The following is a 22496-nucleotide window of genomic DNA, read 5'->3' as shown; positions in this document are numbered from 1 at the left end:
GTGCTCTTTAAGTAAAATAAAATAAAAATCACGTTCCTTGTATTTAATACGAAAAGATCGAATTAAATGATTTTGTTTTCGTATACGCATATTGACATACCTTTTCCGTCATCGGTTTAGTATTTATAATTTCAACTTGCTTGGCTCACAGAAGACAAAAAAAATAGTTAATCTGAATAGCAAGTGTGTAAGTTTCAACAAACAGTAAAGCTCTTTAGACAATTATATATGTATTGTATTGTAATGTATGGTAGAATAGAATAGAGTATTTTATTTTTCCTAATTATAGGACTCACAACAGCCAAAAGAGCATATGTAGGCCTAGTCCAAATAATTATGACGTCTGGGACGGCTATTTTATTATTATTGTAGGAAGGCGTCCCAGAAAAAAATTAAAATAGCCTTGCCAGACGTCATAATTATTTGGACTAATGTAGGCCATAGTAGTCTAAAATTAAATATTTAAATAGATATAGGAAGATGTGGTGTGAGTGCAAATGAGACAACTCTCCATCCAAATAACAATTTAAAAAGTAAACCACTATTGGTTAAAGTACGGCTTTCAACACGGAGCCTTGGCTCACACCGAACAACAAGCTATAAAGGGCCCCAAAATTACTAGTGTAAAACCATTCAAACGGGAAAACCAACGGTCTAATCTATATAAACAAAACGAGAAACGAGAAACACATATATATTACATAAACAAACGACAACTACTGTACATCAGATTCCTGACTTAGGACAGGTGCAAACATTTGCAGCGGGATTAAACATTTTAATGGATCCAAACCTTCTCCCTTTTTCTGAAACAATAGCATAACATCACAACATAGAAAAACATACGATAAAATATCAATTGGCAGACTTAACTCAATAAAAAAACGTATGATCATTAAATACATTTTTCAATTATGACATCTTGCATGGCTATTTTATTCATTTTTTTCTGTGACGTCTTAGTCAGGAGAACCCCCAGTTTTGACAGTTCTTTCAAGACCAGTGATTTGGCTTTAAAATGCCTTCTTCTTCTTCTTCTTCTAAGTTAGTAATGGTATTCCATTATGTGTTTTTCCTATTTCCATAATGTCAAATGCAAGTTTATTCAAAGTTGTTTTTAAATTGCAGTCCACTCTTAATTTTAGTCCAATATGAATTGATTGATGTTTTGACAAATTTTTTTCAATCTAGTTTATTGAAATGGCCGTTCATTATTTCACTGAATGAAGGTAATTGGTACATAGTGAGTACGTCTTGTATTTTAACAAAGAAGCTAGTTGGTTTTCCACTTATATGTTGTCTACGAGCTATTTCTCTGATAGACATGTTATCACTCATAGCAATCGAAAGTAAGAGACTTAACTATCTTTTGTGGATTTCTGCAGTAATTGGAATAAATCTTATTTTAAATAAGAAAAAATCTTATATTATGAAATATAATTCAGTTCATTTATATGACAAAATTAGATAATGCAGGTAATCATTTTCTTGCAGACACCAGGGTTTCCAATGTAAATGTATTATATACAGTATCAAGACATACATATACATGTAGCTGTCATTCTTTATATACCTTATCACTATTCCCTGCTGACCTAAGAATACATTGTATGTCCTGCCTGTTAGAACTATTGATGTTGTACTTTGTACAACAAATTGAACAATCAATTTTCCATTGTGGAGTCAGATATTTTACTGGAACCTGTGTGGTATGCAGTAATGGGGGATAAAAAGCGATAAGGTGTATTCAAAAGAACCACCAATGAAATTAACATTGTTTTCCATAATTGTAGGAGATTGATATTTAGGACTATCATGACTATTTTATGTATTGTAAAATTCATCTATAAAATTACCATATTTTTGATAAAAACTTACATAATTATGTAAAAATTTGTACTATAGGTCACCATACAGCCTTCAACAATGAGCAAACCCAAATTCCACATAAAACCATATTAAAAGCCTCACAGTAACACAATTATGTTAAACAAATCAAATAAGAAATATATATTTTAAACAGTCAAAACTTATTGAAATTTGTATTTGAAAGTGTATGACGTGTATAACCAAGGAAACTAAACACTAAAACAGATTTACATTTTTAAACATGTACATTCACTACATTGTAATTATAATTCTGGACTTTCAAAGGCATTTGAAACTTTGCCACATGACAAACTATTTCACAAGCTACAAATAGCTGGCATGAATAAAAGGGAACACTCAAAGATAATATATGTCCATGATGTCATACATGTCATATAAACAATGGAACCGTATGGAGGTGTTCAGTGTCAGGGCCAAGCCAAAGCTGTTATATCAACCTTCCAATTCTTTAGATCTGACATTAATTTTAGAATCAAAGTGGTTTTCATTTTAACGCATAAATACTAAAACTTTATTTAACATGATGTTTCAGTGATATGGTAATACAATGGTGAATGTAACTAAAGAGATATAGGAAGATGTGGTGTGAGTGCCAATGAGACAACTCTCCATCCAAATAACAATTTAAAAAGTAAACCACTATAGGTTAAAGTACGGCCTTAAACACGGAGCCTTGGCTCACACCGAACAACAAGCTATAAAGGGCCCCAAAATTACTAGTGTAAAACCATTCAAACGGGAAAACCAACGGTCTAATCTATATAAACAAAACGATAAACGAGAAACACGTATATATTACATAAACAAACGACAACTACTGTACATCAGATTCCTGACTTAGGACAGGTGCAAACATTTGCAGCGGGATTAAACGTTTTAATGGATCCAAACCTTCTCCCTTTTTCTGAAACATTAGCATAACATCACAACATAGAAAAACATACGATAAAATATCAATTGGCAGACTTAACTCAATCAAAAAACGTATGATTACACAATGAACGAATAAATTTGATCTGCGATATCTGAATACAAATGCACAGTTAATTAAATATCCTTGGAAAGGAATCCTTCTTTAACGCATAAATACTAAAACTTTATTTAACATTATGTTTCAGTGATATGGTGATACAATGGTGAATGTAACTAAAGGAATCCTTGTAGAATGTGATCCAGCTATGAAACAGTTTCTTCTTCATCTTGACGACACAGAAGCATTTGGTCGCAAATTCGTCATCCAAGATCTTGGTGAAAACTGCCTATTCATCTCATCAGACATTTTAGAAACATTACAAGATAAAATTGATGATATCATGGATAGACTTTCTTTTCCATTAGCTGAAAAATAACTCTGCTGAAAAGAATATTTCTCAAATTTGTCATTTCTTTTTTCTTTATCTTTTTTTTTATATATAATATGCAATTGGATATTTTTTATCCATAAGAACAATAAAAATGAAAACAAAACTATCCTGGAGCTGGATTACATCCAAAAGATTAATGAAAATCAACAGTCCACTTTTTGAAGAGGGAAATATTATTTGTTGCTTAGCAACAAAACATGTTACTTACAAAGAGGATGTGGATGATTTACTGGAAAGGTAACTGAAAATAGTCCAATACTTTAAAAGATTCTTATGATATTTTGTTTATTTTTTGTTTGCTGGGGATGAAATTGATAAAAATGAATTGAAAATCAGATAGTGGAAAATAAACAACTTAAATCTATTTGCCAAATACACATGATATAAGCTGACATGACTTATCTGATTTTGACATTGCACATATATATTGTTTTCTTTTAATTATAAGATAAATGCATTGTGCACATGTACAATAAAGATTTCATGTCATGTACTTAAAAGTTATACAGATGTCATATAACACACGTTCAAGTTAAAGGCTTTATAAAACATGAAAAGAACTGTTTTTACTTTGGAAATAACTAATGAAATTAATTTAACTTATAGTAAATCTTAAGTACTGAGCAGATCAAAACATGTTACATAAATAGTGTATAATTTCTAGGAAACCAACATTTAACTGTGGTGTAGGGACATGTGACAAATCCTTCCAGTCCTTAGCTGAGTAAGTATAAAATAACAACAAATAAACAACCTTGTGAGTAGTTCTCTGTAACACAGATGCCAAGGGACAAAAGAATCAAGGCAATCATATATACATAGACACAACCAGTTGTTGCATACATCACAATAGCTTTAACACAATACTTTTTATGATAGAACAATTTAGTGACAGCTCTTATTTTGTTGCACAACATCCCAATGTATTCATTTGTATTTCTCTTTAAAAAGAAGCAATATACAGTTTAGTAAATAAATGCAGGTTTATGTGAAAAGAAATATCAATGATAGGAAACAGAAAAAATCAGGACTTTTTGCATCAGCTATTAACCTAATTAAATTTGGGACCTAATTTGTACATGTATTTATATTTCTTACTATTGATTGATTGTTGGTTACTTAACGTCCAGTGGTCTTAATATGGTTTATGATAATACAATGGGTATTTATTTGCTGAAATTTATCTTGAAGAAATATTACTTTCATTGAAAAACTAAAAACAAAGAAACCGATTGTTTCTGAAATGAACATGATGAATGAGAATTTATTTCAGATATGAATCCCATTACAACAGTATCCATAGAAACGTTTGCAGTATCTGTAGAAGGTTTTATCCATCCAGTCACCTGTTAGATATTCATCTGTTAGAATGGCACGATTCAATGTTTGAATTAATGGCAGAAAAACAACACATGGTAAGCTACAGTTCGTAAGCATAATGACATTTCTGATACCTCTCAAGAGATGTGCATAAAAAATCAATTATAAATTAATCCATTAAAACTTATTTATAAATTTAAAGAATGTCTTTAAAGAGAAATATTTGAATTCACTGAATAGCCTTTCACTAAAGAAAAAAATCCATCTTTACAATACAAGTCTTTTAACAAGAGATCATAGCCAGTTCATAATGTAAATGGTAATACAATCTACATCAATATGATATGATATTCCTCAATTGCTTTGAGTAAGGATATAAAAAAAATCTGAACTCTTTACTTATCTAAGAGCAAATCTTGTACCAAAATCTACCTCACCAGAAGTTTTGTTTACTTGTCCCTACTGGTTTTACTATACAGAAATTACTCATTTCAAGGAGATTTTGGGACAGATATAGGAGTCTGCATATTAAGACTTTATGATTATTTACTGTACAAAACATATTCATATTACTGAAAGTTTGATATGTATTACTGTTTGTTTGAACCTTTGTTGAAGGAATAGTTTAATGAAAAATTGTGAAAACAAGACTACAAAAAGTCATTAATCTTATAGGTATATAATCTTTTAAACCATCTTTAATTATAGTTTCAGTGTCTTATTCCTACATGCAGTATGAAGTTAGCTAATCGAAAACAAAGAAAAAATCACATGATAAAGGTTCATAAGTATCCAAGCAACTTCAGGTTTGACAGAGAGAAGACATCAAATAAAAGGTAAAACCAAATACTTAGGTTCTGAACTTTGACCCACATCCTTTATTCAAGTGGATCTACCTTGCAAAACTTGCTTCTTGTATGGAATAATCAAACGAGAAGATGTGAAGGCAAGACTAAATATCAATCCTGTTGTGTTTTTCATTTTCATATTGTTGTTCCATATTATGATTTTACTTTAAAGAAAACCGTCATCAAAATCTTTCTCCAGTTGTGGACAAAAAGGACTTTTCAAAAATTTTCAGCATGTTGCCTACACACAACCCAACACAGATAACTGATGTGCAAATTTAAAACAAGTGACACATAAATATTGTTAAAATTAGGTTTCATATTTTTTTAAGTTGACAAAACTCAGGCTTTACTGTTTGCTATCTCAGTTAGGTCAGAACATTTTCAATCTCCTGAATAAAAAAAACCAATGGTCAACAAAAATACAGTTACTAATTTTATGGGGAATAATGTTGTATCAATGTTATGCTCACAGTAACTGAACATAAGCTCAAAATGTTAATCCTCTGATAATAACTTTAGATTATTTACTTCTTTAATCTTGATAGTGGTGGACGTTTTGCCTTGCATGTGATGTGCACCACTCATAGTCTTATTGCAAAGTTTATTGTTCCTGCAGGCAACCTGGTAATCTCCACAAACTTTTTTTTTCCCTTACTCTTTTCTTATTAAGATGATCTTGTAAGTTCTTGGAATCAACAAACTTTCTTTTAAAATGTTTTTAGACAATAAACATGAAAACAAAACATTAAAACTCTATTTTCTTTTTTTTTGTAGTTCAAACACAAACAAAAAAGGCAAAGCATCCATAACCATGGAAACACCAGTAAATACCAGCAAAGATAACAAACAGGAATCACTAGATAAAATTCCATGTGGAACATCAACAGAATCAACCTCTATGGAAACAGAAAGGGATAGCAGTAATGACCTTGGGCTAAAACTGCAAGATAGGAGTCTTCCAGGAACCTTGTCAGAATCTGTGTCTATGGAAACAGAAGTTGACAAAGAGAACAGACCGAAACTCAAGTTCAGCTATAGGTAGTGTACTGTTAATTCAAAAATTAATGTGGTCATTTGTTATTTGGACTGTTTTGCAATCAACACAAATGCTAGTTGAATTATTGCTGCTTTAGGGAATACTGCATTCACATTGCTTTTAATTTAGGGTATCTCGTTTCAAATGAGGAATGTTAATCTCATCTTGATTCTTATACTGAGAAAAAAGAGTTTTAAAAACTAACCCTTTCAATATAAAATTTATATTAGGACAAGAGCAAACAAATACAGCGGGATGAAGAAACAAAGATGTGGATTTTGCATCAATGAGATAGAAAGCTAATGATACAAATAACTAATAGACATTTAGAGGTCAACATACAATCTTCAACACTAAAGAGGCGTTCATAAAATATGTCAAATAGATATCCTATGATTGTAACATGATATTATGGTAGCCTACATCCAACCATTTTGTAAAGTCAGTAAGGATGTTTTGGCCTTTATTTTTCAATTTTACTAAAGCTTCAAGAATGTCAGCACAAAATGTAATAGATGAGGGTTAACACATTATATCAGCACATTGCTCCATCTTACTCTATCAATTATTTTTTTCAGAGTACCTCAGAATTTTTCATTTGGACATGGTGTATCTAAAGGATTTCAGCGGTCAAGAGGACGAGGTCGTGGAAGTAAAGTGAAACATTGGCACAACCAATTACCAGAAAATAAAAACACAGAAATGGACATTGAAAACATAGATATGAATGATCTGAATGATGCTTTAAACACAACATAGAATACCTGTAACCTTTAAGAGGATTAATAAAAATTTAACTGAACCATGATTGATATGTCTTTGTCTTGAATGGCATTACTATACCCTTGTCCATACATTTATTCTTCTATTCATCCACATATTGATTTTTGGAAAACAAAGCACAAAGAAAATTGAAAAAAATCTAATTTGGCATTAACATTAGAAAGATCATATCATAGGGAACATGTGTACTAATTTTCAAGTTGATTGGACGTCAACTTCACCAAAAACTACCTGACCAAAAGCTTTAACAGACAGATGGACAGACGCACGGATGAAGTATTTTATAAAATTTATATTTGTCCAGACTCTTAATAATTTTGATGTAATGTCTGCAGATCTGATTTTTGAGCACAACTAAAATAATTATTTAATTTTGAATATTACTTTGCACTGATTGACTGACTTTTTCCAATAATGAGTAGGCATTCATGGGGTCCCTACAAACGTTAAGTAACATAAATTTTAATTGGTGTCTGGTGGATATTAGTCTAATTGGTCAATCATACCACATGTTCTTATTTTTTATATTATTTGTTTGCTGTCTGAAACTCGTATCTAAATATCCATATTTGTTTTATTAGCTTTTGTTATATATTGTAGGTATGTTTGTTGCACAAAGCCACTTTTATCTAAGGCTAATTTTCATGCTGAATATATGTACATTCATATTTAAATTTGTTACCAAGAAAAACAAAGGAATAAACCTGTCATATATTTTCTTATTTGATTTGTTGATTAATGCCAGACAATTGACAAAAATAGATACTTTCTCTGAGTTGGCTAACACTTTGATGGTATAAAAAGGGTCTATTAACACTCTTGTTATATTTATCATTAAAGACACAAAAAAAGTTGCAAAACACTAACTCCATGACACACATGTCCCACAGACAAAGCTACACACAATATCGTTTGTGTTTATTAATCACATTATGATAACTCCTTAATAGAAAATAAGGATGTTGACACTTCACTTGTAAACATTACTCCTAAAGTTATATTTCTTGGTATCCCAAATGCCTCAAAAAACTTCTCCAAATTATTAATATATATATATTATCAGCTATTACATCTGGTATTCAGATGTACTGAAGGTACTAGGGTTGGTATGAATAAGATGGAAAGACTAAAAAATTAAAATGATTTGTATGATTTATTCCCATCAAAGATCTTCTCACATGTGAGATAGTTGAAAATAAACTGAGAAATTCATGGCTCAAAAAAGACCAACAGACTATCAATAGCACACAACATAGAAAACTAAAGACTGGGCAACACACCAACTAAAAAGTGGTAGTGATCTCAACTCGACTCTAGAAAGATGAGCAGATCCCCCTGCACATGCAGCACCTGTAGTGTTGCATATGTTAGTAAAAGCCTGATAACAAGTCTAATTTGGTAGGTAACATTCTTGAAAATGATAATTTATTAAAAAAAAAACACTCATTCAATCAAAATGTTTTCTTAAACTGACACAACAATAGGCTGGAAAACGTATAATGTTGGAGAATGTATTTATAACATTTTTTTGGTTGATACAATCAGTATTCCTAAGACAACCAATAGTTGCCCTCTGCTTGCTAACTAATTTCTCTTTCCAGAGACTTTAATATAACTTTCAATAAAATAAAAAGAACCTGACATTATCCTTTATTTCAGTTAGCGCAATATAGAAGAAGTCCTTCTTGCGAATAATTCTGGGTTCAGTGACAATGTTCACTGCATCTATGCTATTACATTTAGCTATTGCATTTATGGTTACAAGTGCTAAAATTGAAGTATGTCCATTAAAACTTTTACTAACGCCATTGTGTTTGGTTGAATGTTATGGAATATCTCTACAAATATGTTCCACTTCTTAATCAATCCAGCCTTCTTTTCTCGATTGTGCCATTACATAATGCAATATATACTCATACGAGTGATTGCATGAGCAACACAACTGATGCTACTGGAGCACACGAGTTCAACCTAGGTTTAAGTTTTAAGTAAAAAAAGAATATGAGAGATCCGCAGAAATTGAAAAGGAACACTAGCATTCAATCAGAAAAAAACTCTTTCCTCTATTGTTTAAATTAAAATGTAAACTAACAAAAATACAGAACTCCACTTTCAAGGAAAATTCAAAACAGAAAGGCCTTACCAATGGCAAGATCAAAAGTTCATACACTTCAAACGAATGGAACACAACTCCTATATACTTGACTTGGTACAGGCATTTCCTTATGTAAAATGTGGTTTTATAGCTAGCTAAACTTCTCACTGTCATTCACAAGAATGAAGGACATTTTTTTTTTATATTAACCAGAACACGTGATATGTCATTGATAAATCGTATAAATAGGGAACCTCTTATATACATGTTATAATTTGTAATATACCTTTTTAACCTTAAATTGATAAAAAAAATATCCATAGTAAGTGAACTTTAAGAAGGATTTCCTTAGACCTAATATAAAATTCAATATAAGTCAGCGTTTATTGTTGTCCATGGCCATTTAAAAATAGCATTCATATTTTTTCTTTTCCCTCTATTTTTCTATTGTGGTTCTTGTACCTTTGACTTTAAAAAAATATAAATGAATTTGATATGCCGAGCATGGCCATGATATATATTCGATAAATAAAATTAACAATTGAATAACACTGATACATTCAAAACCGAGGTTATGTCAATTTACTAAAATTATGATGATTTGATTAAAATACACATTCGAGATGTCATGTGCTATAATAAATTATATCTTGGTGAGCAATTTTTAACTATCAGAGTTTTTATAAAAAAATCTTAAAAATTCGCTTGGAAATGTATAATATTCTTGAACATGATGAAAGTCGCATAAAATCCCATGATATTGACAACAATACATGATCAACACTAAACAGACATCAAGGTAAAATGTAAAAAAATTGGAATACAGCAGTCAACATTGTGCTATAAACTTAATAACCATAAAACAAACTATTATGTCAACAAAGACAAAGCATTATGGCATATAAACAAATATTGACACTCTATAGTCAGACAAAGTAATAACGTAATAATACATGAAAGACAAGAATACCAAAAATGACTATAGCACAATAACATAATCACGAAAAGCCAAAAGAATATTATCAAAAACCGGAAATAACAGTAAAGGTTAACATGTTCACAGAAACAAATAATACTATAACACGCTATTACAATGACAAATAACGCCATACACCTGTTTCCAAATTCTAATCAAAAGACTAATCGAGGACGTTCGAATAGAAAATGTTAAAACGACAATATTAAGTACGAAGTTGAAGAACATTGAGAATCTATACTCTGAGAGGTTTTGACAAATACAGCTTCGGTATAAATCTATTTCTGGGATTAAAAATCCTTCTTTTTTTTATAATTGTAAGTTTTGTAAACAAGGAAGATAAAACAGCACTTCACCAATAAATCGAAAAGTTGAAATTTAAGAAGCTTGCAAGAAGATTGTTCTTCTTGTCTTTCATGTAAGTCATTAGAAAATTTTGTTTTAACAATAATATCCCCTTAAATATTAAATACACTTTCCAAAACTCAATTCACAATTTCAGTTGTACTTTAAACTAAAATTTAATAAAACTGCGTAGTTATATTTTATCAGGTATTTCCATAACAAAGGACATGGTTTGATTTTTTTAAATAGCTGTACTTCTGTACTGAGTGACGTGTAATTGCGCATTGTCAATTAAATCCACCTACTTCCCGAGGACATATTGAGTGCAAAAAAATATGTTGTTTTTTCAATATAAGACTGAAAAATCGTCATCATATTAGTTTTCTGTTTCAGTCCCGATTGTGCATGCAAAACACCTGGGTACTAAATGGAAAATACTTAAATTCTTTGCATTATAAATTCCTTAGATGAGATGTTAGATGTCCCATCTCAATGAGGGTTCCAGTTTAAAAAGGCGTCAAATACGATAGTGTAATACACCAAATAGTTTGTTGTAAAGTGAGTCGAAAAGTGAGTAAATGAACTCATACACGATGTTTGTCTTGTCAAATATTTCAGCTGTTTATTCAGTTTAATATCAAATAGCTGTGTTAAAAAAGTATCCGTAGCAGCTTTCACCTTTCTGAAGCATCTCGAATTTGCCATGCATTCATAACCTTCCGTCGAATGAGACAACAAAAGATTAGTACTTACATGAGATACACGATGGGTGCCACACGTGGAATATGGTCTGCTTACCTTTCCGAGCACCTTGTTACAATTCTTGTTGCCCAGGTAAAAGTCTTTGGTGTGTTTTTAGGTACCGTATGTTAGCTATGAATCGTGTGTTTCTCTGTCTTATATGTTCTCCCATTTATTTGTATTGTAGTCCTGTCATGTAATGTTGTCATTTTAATGTTATATTTTACATTGTCATAACAGAGGGAGGTTTGGCATGCCACAAAACCAGGTTCAACCCACAATTTTTTTCTTAAAATGTCCTGCACCAAGTCAGGAAAATGGCCATTGTTATATTATAGTTTGTCTCTGTGTTTGTAACATTTTAATGTCGTGTTTCTGTTGTGTCGTAGTTTTCCTCTTATATTTCGTTTCCCTGAGTTTTAGTTTGTAACCTGGATTTGATTTTTCTCTCAATCGATTTATGAATTTCGAACAGCGGTATACCACTGTTGCCTTTATTTAGGGTTCGGTTTTGCCATCTTGGGTCGCAAATGACATCTTCCAAATTTAAATTTTAATTTTTAATCTTAATAAAGAAAAGTACTTTTTATTTTGATTCTAAGCTAACTAGGTTAAGCTATCTGTAAGATCAGGATTTAAGTTAAAAATTTCTATGAAATCTGCATGTCATGAGTATCAATTCTTATTCTTATGCAACATAAGCAAATCTTGACAATAATCTTTCTACAGTAGTTCTAGAGGCATATATGTTTGGATATTTAAAGATGATAGTTTGTTTAGACTTTGCGTTGGTTGGTATAGCTGAGCATTTGTTTTGTCAGTTTTTATCGATTTCCTTTTCATTAATTTACATTGGAGTTTAGTATAGTCATTATTTGATTTTCTAATATATGGAATATTTAAAAGTCTATCTATTTAACAGCAATAGTTGCAACATGTATAATCCTTACTGAAATATTTAAGCTTTGCAAAATACGAAGATCGAAAATAAACGTAGTAACATTTATTTGTTTTTTTAATCTTCAAATTAAGTTTTAGTTAAAGTATAACTTTTAATTCGGTAGGTCACATTCCTGATAGGGAAGGGGATTGTAGTTACGACGTAAGGAACATACCCGATATCGATTGTGCAATGGTTATTCCATAACGGTCAACCAACGCATGATGGCGTCCGTATTATTTACGAAGGGATGATTTCAACTTCACCATATGGAACACTTGTTTTAATAGCTTCCTTGTGAGCAGCAACCCTCTATCAGGACAATCATAATAGGAAATGCAAGAGTTTTGATTTCAACCGACACTCATTGTCAATTTCTAGATGTAAGTCAAGATATCTGGCCGACTTAACTGTATCTGTAGTATCCTTTATCTCTAGTTCGATTGGATAGCTGCGTTCAACATAGTCACTGAATTTTGAATTATATAGTGAAAGAACATCATCTATATAGCGGAAAGTAGAGTTAAAGGATATCGATAACTTGCAATCTATGCCCGGGATAAGAAAATCCTTAGTTTTTCGAATAATTCAAAGTTTTGTAAACAGGAAATTCATAAAAATGACCGAATTATTGATATTCATGTCAACACCGAAGTGTTGACTACTCTCGAGTGACTACTAGACTGGTGATACCCTCGGGGACGAAACGTCCACCAGCAGTGGCATTGATCCAGTGGTGTAAATAGTTATCAAAGGTACAAGGATTATAATTTAGTACGTCAGAAGCGCGTTTCGTCTACATAAAACGCATCAGTGACGCTCATATCAAAATATTTATAAAGCCTTACAAGTACAAAGTTGAAGAACATTGAGGATTCGAAATTCCCAAAAAAGTTGTGCCAATACGGCTTAGTAATCTATGCATGGGAAAACCGAAAATTTATGAAAATCTGTTATTGTTTACTATTTCCCATCTTATACCTTTAAAAAGATAAAAAGTCAAACAGTTTAGTTTTGACAGCAGTGCAAGTGTTCGACCACGGGTCAAATATGTATGTCAACTAAGCGTGCGTCTGATCTAAACCACGTGATGTTTGTTTCTGATATCTTTTAGAATTCTTGGGACACCTTGCAAAAATATGTGACGATCGATTTTAAAGGTGTACTGTGAACAGTTGATAGAAAGTAAAATGAAATATATATTGTGCATCAGCATTATTTCAACGGTTTTACTTCAAGTTATTGTGAAAATAACAGGTAAATATAAATGTCATATGTTTCCTTTTTTTACTCCGAAATAGGGTCGATGTCATCCGTTAATCAATTAAATGTCGATTCTCACTTCGATAGTAATACTAAACGTATATCTTATCTTCTGAAACAACGTTACTACTTATGTTGTACAAATTAATGTTTCCGACATCAATTATTTTTGTTTATGCTTTTGTGGTAATTACAGTTTTATATGACTTATATACTTTTTTCGCCATTTCTAGCTGCTATATCGTGTCTGTATGACACGGTATCCTTCCTTTTTTTCGTGTCTGTTGTCTGTCCAAAGTCAATCGTAGTATTCAATATGCTTCTTTTAAAACCATATGCATTTAGTTTTTAAGTTTTCTACTGTTTTACAAATTCCAACGATTAACTTACATTACCACAATCATGGCCATTAAATCATTTTCACGAATTTTAAAATGATCTAAGCGGTTATAATTCGATATCAAGAAACGAAATAAGGAATTTTCCACCTTATATTTGTTTATTTTATTTGTTGTAATATATTTTTTTACGAATTTCTCTTCTGGAAACATAATTGTTGTAAATGCAAAAACAGACTCGAAAAAAATCAATTTACAGCCATTCTACCCATGATCTAATATTTTGTATCCAAATATTATATTCTTGTTTGATATCCGGTTTTAAAATTGATTTATCGGTTAGACAATGGCATACCTACTCTTATAAATCTTTAAAAAATTAACATGTAATAAAGAAATGTAAATGATATGCCTATTCCATTTTACAAAAATAGCATTAATAAAAGTATCTACAAAAAATTTCCTATTCTAATAGAAGCTGATTTTTAGGAAAAACAAACTTTACAGTAGCAGGTCTCAGTTTGAAATTTCTTATTTTCTTATTTACAAATGAAATATTTCGTGCGTACATATTTAGATATATTGTACAAATCTCGATTCTAATTGGGATAGTAAATATATTTTATCTACTAAATTATTCTAAAGCATTTTTATAAAGATAAGACTGACAGATAGATAAGATATAGTCTATTAATTAGTTTCATACAAATATAAATAAAATATATGATTAATAAATCATTGACAAGCACGCCTTGAATAACGGTTTATGATATTTAACATTAAAAAAAAGAGAATCTTTATACATATGCCAATAGTGTGATGATATAGTAAATACAATTGTCAATTGAATTTATCTTTTAAAATAAATATTTTTGTAATTAAACATGCGGTATACTAAAAATGGAGACTATCACAGTAACCTAATGTAAAATGAAGAAAAATATATAAAGAAATAGAATTTATAACCCATCCATCTACTTCGGAAAATGCCTGTACAAAGTTAATATATAGAAGTAGTTTTTTTATTCCTTCGTTTTTATTCCATTGTTGTTCAGTTTTCTATTTTAATTTTTTAAGAAATGTCTACACTCTTACAACTTTTACTCTCTGTAAAGAGTTCGGCGACTCTTTTTTTCTTTCTGTAACCATGTTACAAGATATTTTTTCAAAACAGTTTCATATTGTTTTCTTTCTATTCTCATAATGATTTTTCCATGAAAACGGTTTCAAATTTTCACAACCTGTAGCTTTATTGACTCTACGTTTTAGCAAGGTATAAAACAATTCTGTCATTTTCCCTCTAACCTCCATACCTAAAATTGAGAAAATAAAATGAAACCCAACTTTTACAGTAGCAGTGCATATGTACCGACTTCTATTAAACCCACTGTGTCTACATAGCGTTAATAAGATAAACATCACGTGATACTGCTTTCCGATTTACTGTTTTGTGATTCGGAGACCAATTTAAAGAATAAGGCGCACTATTAACTATCAACAAAAATCAAAATGAAATATATATTGTGCATCAGCATTTTTTCAACAATTTTACTTCAGGCTATTGTGAAAATTACAGGTAAATATTAATAATATATAATTTTCCCCTTTTCGTTGAGCTTCAATGTGGTGGTGTCATTCTTCTTAGTATTTATCTTTACTCGATAAATCAAAAATCCACACAATTTGAAGTCACAGGGCTGTTTCAGTTAAAATATGTATTAGGTGAGTGTTGCTGTGGAAGGTTAATCTAGACATGCGCTTTTGACGAACAAAATGTATACAATGTTTATTTCCATTTAAAAAAAAAAGTTTTGATACCTTTTTAAGATACTTATGATATAAATTCATACGCATAAACATTCTCAAAAATGAGGTAAAAACTGAATAAATTTCATGAAAATGACTGCCTTCTAATTCAAGATCTGTTGTAATCTCTAAACAAAAATGTTCTCTTTTAATCCGTCTGGCGTACTAAATTATAATCATGGTACCTTTGATAACTATTGTTATAACTGAATGTCAGTTATAAGATTAGTGTTCCTGTTTCTAGTTAGAAACTGCGTCTTTTTTTAGTGTTTGTTTATATCTTAGTATGTTATCCTTTAGGGAATTATATTTATAAAAGCTCATTTACTTTTTGTGTTTTGCTTTTTACGTGAAATATATAATTCGTCATTAGAATGTTAGACAGAGATGTAGACTCTTCTTTTATCACTCCTAAATAACAAAGAAATTAATTTCAGCTCCAATCAAAGTCGGTCATGTCAATATTAAAATTCAGTCACAAAACACATTGTTTAGAATTTCCCCATTTAAACATTGAATACAGAAATAGTAATGTATTAATTAAAATATTTGTGATTCTAATTCAAAGACGAGGGTTCAATCATATAGTATTCAATTATCCATGCAGATATATTTCTTTTGAATACCAGAAAACGGACGACTGATTTCATGTACAGTAATTAAAGTTTTACATGCTGTTGACTTTTTTTTATTCAACATTTAATTTTATTTATTGTAGGCTCGAAATGTGACATAGTCGAAGCTCCAAATTAACTTCATTTATATTTAAAATCATTATTATGACTATGTTTTTACACACTTCTAGCAACTGCTTGATTCGGGAACGCGGAACGATTTTGATTGAAGATATTATCATTTTGTAAATGCGGAAGTCTAAATAACTTAAAAGGTTTTAAAAGCTTTGCAAATAAACAAAATATATAAGTAGGAAGATGATGTAAAATTGAAATAAGGTAACTCTACACTAGAGACCAAATGACATAAAGCCTAACAAATATAAGTCACCATTCAGCATTTAACCAATGAGCAATGCTCATTATCCACAGTCAGCTATAAAAGACCACAAAATGACAAATGTAAAACAATGAAAACAAAAAAACTAACGACCTGATTTATGTAAAACAAAGCAATGAACGAAAATAGTATATACTATAGAAGACAACCACGTAATCACAGATTCATGAACTTGCACATACACCAACATTCCCCTAACCTGTTACTCCGATGCAACAGTACAACCTATGAATCAAATGTTTGATAAGGGCGTTGCTCACCGAATCACAAAATCACAGACAGAACGTGACAGGGTATTTATACATCATGACAACAACAAAAAAACACAGTACAGGTCTGTTAGTACTCGCATTTACTGACCGCTAGTCCAAAGCTAAAAGCAAATAAGTATCTAAGACTAAAGTTTCAATTAGCGCACACCAAAAGGTCATGAATAAATTATATTAGCTCAATTTCACAGTTAACTGTTTCAGTGGTGGACCAGAAAATTACGTAAGAGGACACACTGACCTCTGAATGCCTACTCAAGACAAGTTAATATAATCAACCATATTATTATATCCCTAAATATTCAACGCCCCTGTGAGGTGATCAAAAACCTTGTCTTAAGTTGCATAGAATTTTATATTTTTCCGACGTTTCATTTTTACAGCATGTTACGACAGGTTTGCTGCAGATGCACGTTAAAGAAATTGGGCAATAGTTTATAGGATCGTGTTTGTCGCCTTCTTTGAATGCTGCAAATATACTTGTTTGACGCCAAATCATCTTGGACCTTTCCAATGTTTAGGGATGTTTAAAAAATGATTGACAACACCGGATAGATATATGTCTTGTACACTTAATAAGTTTTTTTTCATGGGCGATGTCAGGCACATGATCTTATTGACGCCCTTATCTAGTATGGGGTTATCTGTTTAGAAGTGGTGATATGTTAGAGCGCAGTCAGATTGTTGTGTTTTATGTGACATATTTTGAAGCAGTAGAAGGGTTGACATCAATAGGTATAAAACATATCATAGCTTCTAATTATTTTCAGTTCGATGTACTTTGTTGAATTTGTATGTCTCGTTTTTGTTATTTTTTTAGTTGTTATGATTTCTAAATTTATTGTAGAGATAACTCCCAAAACATAAATAAATCTGCTCGACATGGCGCCTTATTGAAAGAAGTGAATGTGATTTTTTTATGCACTGCAAGGTGCTTGGCCATAACTAGTCGTAAAGCGCGACACTTTCTTGTGATGTGACGTGAACCCCATTATGACGTGGTGTAACTCCATATTCCACATAGATCACGTTTTTTCAAAATAAATAAACATCTTAGTCATTCTTCAATAATGCAAGCTGAAGGTAACAGGCTGTTTAATATGAAAGATTCTTTAACAATGTACTGTTAAAGTAATTTTGTATTGAAACTGTCTATATTTTCAGGGTATGGAGATTTGTGTTATTCTGGGTATCATCACTGCAGTGGAACTATATGGTGCTGTCCTGATGGCTATGTCTGTACGGGGACATCAACATGTCTTAGTACTGGGTGAGTAAATCTCATACTACCAACAAATATATTTCTATACTAGGACACCAACATGTCTCAGTACTTGGTGAGTAATTCTTATACTACCAACTAAGATATTTCTATAATTAGACATAAAATTGTCTTAGTACTTGATGAGTAAATCTTGTACTACGAAGAAAGATACTTCTATACTAAGACATCAACATGTCTCAGAACTGTGTGAGTAAAGCTTGTACTATAAAGATGGATATGTATACGCACAAAGTTAAATATGTCTCTGCGCTGGATGAGTGAAAATGTGTACTGTCAAGGATATTTTGTCTCAGTACTGTGTGAGTAAAGCTTGTACTCGTGTAATACACATTTCTAGGTATTGGGCTCGTAAATTTGTGTTATCAAGTCGTCTGTTCGGAAACTTAAAAAGTGGCTAATGGTATCAACTGATACGAATATGTTAATTATTGATTGTCTGTTGGTAATATGACTTATGATAGGTCATATGAGATGTTTTTGTCATAACATATTTTCCCGTGTAAACTTAAACTAAATGTCTTTTCTGTTTCTTCAATGAATAGTTATCGTTATGTACCCGGACTTATATTCTGTTGACATTTGTCGTTCCATGTGTGTTTAAATTCGAAAGTGTTTTATAACTATCCAATACGATTATTTTATAAGTGTAGGTAATCTAATTTGCGATGGTGACGATAAAATGCATTGGTCCACGTTAAAGTGCATTGGTGTCACATGCTAAAGTGCGATTTTTGTATTGCTATGAGATGACATGATATAGTGTAACGGTATGACATACTAAAGTGCAATGGAATATGACACGCTGTGGAGCGATGACGTAACGGGAATATGGTTCAAGCAATAGTTTTTGTTTTGCTGTGTTCCTATTAGTTTTTCGTTTATTTTTTTGTTAAAAATCATGCCGTTGTCTTTCTCTTTTGAATTGTTTACACAAGTAATTGTGTGTTTCGATATACCTTGCTATTCGATTTTAGCCGATTCTCCATGTTGGAGGTCATTATGTTATAAGTTGCAAACATCAACGACACTTGGTCTTTAGTTGATAGTTAATTTTTTGACAAGTACACCACATATTGTTTTGTTGCTGTGCACTGTGTATTTTTTTGTTTGTAAATCAGATAACATTTCTCATTTGGTTTGAAATATTTTACACTGGTCGAGTTTATATCATTTGATCTTTATAGAATAGTATCTGCGGGTGTAACCAAAACTCGCGTTAAGGAAAGCCATACAGTAATTATAATCTAATGACATATACATTAATGATATTTACTCTTAGATGGAGACTAGGTTACAGTCTTGTTGACCAGTAATCAAGACGACTCGTATTGTAAAAAATTAATTCATATAAAATAATTCAATTATATTATATTTTCATGTTATTTGAGTATATATATATATGCGGACACATGCTATGTCAACTGATATTGATGGGTCATTTTATACTTGTAGCTTTGTACCTGGACATATGATATATCAACTGATACTGATTGGTCGTTGTGTAAAGATTTAGGAAGATGTGGTGTTTTGTTGTTGATTTGTCGTTATCATTTTAATTCTTTTAATTTCCATTAGGCTGATTGTTGGAATCGTGATTGGTTGCCTGGTTTGCGTAGGAATCTTCATTGGAGTGGTTTGTGCCTGTGTAAGACGTAAGTAAACAACTCTTGTTGTCAGTTTTAATAGAACCTTTCCAATAATGAGTTTTTTCCCCAGATTCATAAAAAAGATTATACAAATAGAGATACTTTATTGTTATACTAGCCAATCAAATCATAAGAAGAGTGGATGAAAAAGCTTTTGTATCATTTTGTTTCTAAATTCACAGTAACTTAAAAATATTACGAATTCATTGTTCAAATAAGAAACTAGAAAACTAACTTTAATGTACGAATAACACCCTCAAATAATGCATTTGTTTTGATATCACCTCATAAATAAATGTTGTGTCAACTTTGATGTATAATAGTTTTTAAGTTGTGAGATTTTAGTTCTTATACACTTTGATGTGAACAATACATATTGCATTGGTGTAGGAAAGAGCAAGGAAGATAGAAACTTATTTGACGTATCTCTTTCACAGGTCGTAACAACGCCGGAACAGTTTTACAAACACAGGGTGGCGCACAAACAGTTGCAGCACAGTCTGGACAAACATATCCACAATCTGGTCAAACATATCCACAATCTGGATACCCGGGAGCACCAAATCCACAACAGCCAGGTTACCCTCCGGCGTACCCAGCTCCAAAATACTAAATTACGACATATCAAAATGTTATCATTCTATTTTAACAAAAAGAAGCTTTTTTAACAAAGTTTCCTGCTGCTTAACTTAATGCTATTCAAACTCATCACCTTATTTTAAAAATACTGTGTCTTAATCTATGAATTCAATGTATTTAACTTACCATTTCTGCTTTAGAGGTACTTTTAGCTGTACTTATTATGTGTTATCGTCGACTGTTAACTTTCACTGCAACAAATTGAACCACTCAACTTACTTGTTAAACACAATTTTTATGAAAACAATGCAGACAATTAAACAAATAATACGGAAATAGACGAAAATAGACGAGTCTTTGTATCAAACCAATCGATTTGTGAGAAGCATTTTGATCTTTGATTATATGTTAATTTTAAAAATAATATACTTTTTTTTCTTAATGGAAGGAGCCGGACCGTTTTAGGGTTTTAATTATGATATGATACTTGGTGTATAAGGTTTTTTTCATTATTATAGGCGTCTAAGCGTATTACGGAGTTTTCATTGAAGGAGGTCTTGACGTAGTAGCCGGTTTTTATAATATAAGGGGTCTTGGCGTGTTATGAGTTTTTCATGATGATAGGGGGATTGCCATTTGAGGTTTTGATTATGCCAGTGGAGATTACGTTTAATGATTATTATCCTTTTATTTCAAATGTTTAACCAATATTTAAGTGTTGTTAGTCACAGTGATCACTTACAGTTTTCATTGAGATGCATTCTTAAAGACAAAATAGTAAAAGCGAATTTTAAGTTTCGAAGGTTATTTTTACAATTTCTTTTTGAATGTATGTATAACATATGAACCCTTTGTTCAATAGTCAAATTATACGTCTTTGAAAATCTTTTATTGATTCCATATAATATATGGAAGATTTTCCATTTGTATTTGTTTCGCCTTCTCTCGTAACTATATTCTACGCATTGTTATATTTTATGTGCATATGTTCATTGAATCATAAATCGAACATAGTATTATGTATATTTCTTATTAAAAATATATTATCAATAACTATAACATCTTTGTATTTATGTGGTAGTTTTGAGTTTGAATTTTAACAATGATTGTTTTACTATTATGATACATAGTAAACCCGCGAGTGTGTGTCTTTAAGAAAACAGAACTAGCTTCATATCACAAAAGGATAAAGCAAGGAAATATATCTAGATATAAGAAGATGTGATATGAGTGCCATTGAAACAACTCTCCATCCAAGTAATATTTTGTAAAAGTAAACCGTTATAGGCAAAAGTACGGTCTTCAACACGGAGCCTCGGCTCACACTGAAACGTAAGCTATTATTGGACCACAAAAAAATACGTGTGTTAACCATTCAAACGCGAAAACCAACGGTATAGTCTATATAGAAAACAAGAAACGAGAAACATTTATGAACCACATCAATAAACGACAAACACTGAACATCAACTAACTTAGGTAATACGATATTCAAGTATTAGTGTGTCTTACCATTATGTCCGTGTAGATGAAGGGAGTTACCGGTTACAATGATATTAGTGAATCAAGGTTTATATTTCGAAAATTTATAACGAACAGAGAATGGCGAGAGTTATCATCCCGAATGTGACCTACCAAATTAGATTATTTTACATGTTTTTTAATAACACGAGAAACACTACGGTTGCCACATGTGGATCAGGATCTGCTCACCCATCCGGACCATTTGTTGGGTTCATGTTTATTTTCGATCTATGAGTTTGACTATCTCTCTGGTATCTTTCCTCCCTCTTTTATGTCAAATCTACATTACAGATTACTACGCATATGTTCTACTTGTTATCACAATCTCGTCCCCTTTCCACAATTATGACACAATCAATGCGTATAAGACTTTTACTAAAAAACATAACTGGTGTCACTTATAGTACAAGAACTGTTGCCATTACGAATCA

At 31.2% G+C, this 22496-nt stretch overlaps 2 protein-coding genes across 3 annotated transcripts; both read left to right on the top strand.

The window, feature by feature from the left end:
- Positions 1-98: 98 nt before the first annotated feature.
- LOC134712715 (zinc finger protein 511-like) lies at positions 99-7963 on the top strand. The gene is made up of 7 exons (XM_063574536.1): positions 99-187; positions 3009-3491; positions 3919-3978; positions 4528-4669; positions 5283-5410; positions 6200-6463; positions 7040-7963. Exons 2-7 carry the CDS (start codon positions 3346-3348, stop codon positions 7218-7220), a joined length of 921 nt encoding a protein of 306 aa, XP_063430606.1. The 5' UTR covers positions 99-187; positions 3009-3345; the 3' UTR covers positions 7221-7963.
- A 5462-nt stretch (positions 7964-13425) lies between these two features.
- On the top strand, positions 13426-21594 carry LOC134712713 (uncharacterized). 2 transcript variants are annotated; one of them, XM_063574535.1, is made up of 4 exons: positions 13426-13598; positions 18196-18301; positions 19892-19968; positions 20400-21594. In XM_063574535.1, exons 1-4 carry the CDS (start codon positions 13532-13534, stop codon positions 20573-20575), a joined length of 426 nt encoding a protein of 141 aa, XP_063430605.1. In that variant the 5' UTR covers positions 13426-13531; the 3' UTR covers positions 20576-21594. The 2 variants fall into 2 exon arrangements, with proteins under 2 accessions (XP_063430605.1, XP_063430604.1); XM_063574534.1 differs by lacking the exon at positions 13426-13598 and adding an exon at positions 15355-15518.
- The last annotated feature ends 902 nt before the right edge of the window (positions 21595-22496 follow it).

This window comes from Mytilus trossulus, chromosome 3 (assembly GCF_036588685.1).
Source record: "Mytilus trossulus isolate FHL-02 chromosome 3, PNRI_Mtr1.1.1.hap1, whole genome shotgun sequence".
Lineage (NCBI taxonomy): Eukaryota > Metazoa > Mollusca > Bivalvia > Mytilida > Mytilidae > Mytilus > Mytilus trossulus.
The sequence above is the reverse complement of the archived record's forward strand: the minus strand, read 5'-3'. Positions and strand labels throughout refer to the sequence as shown.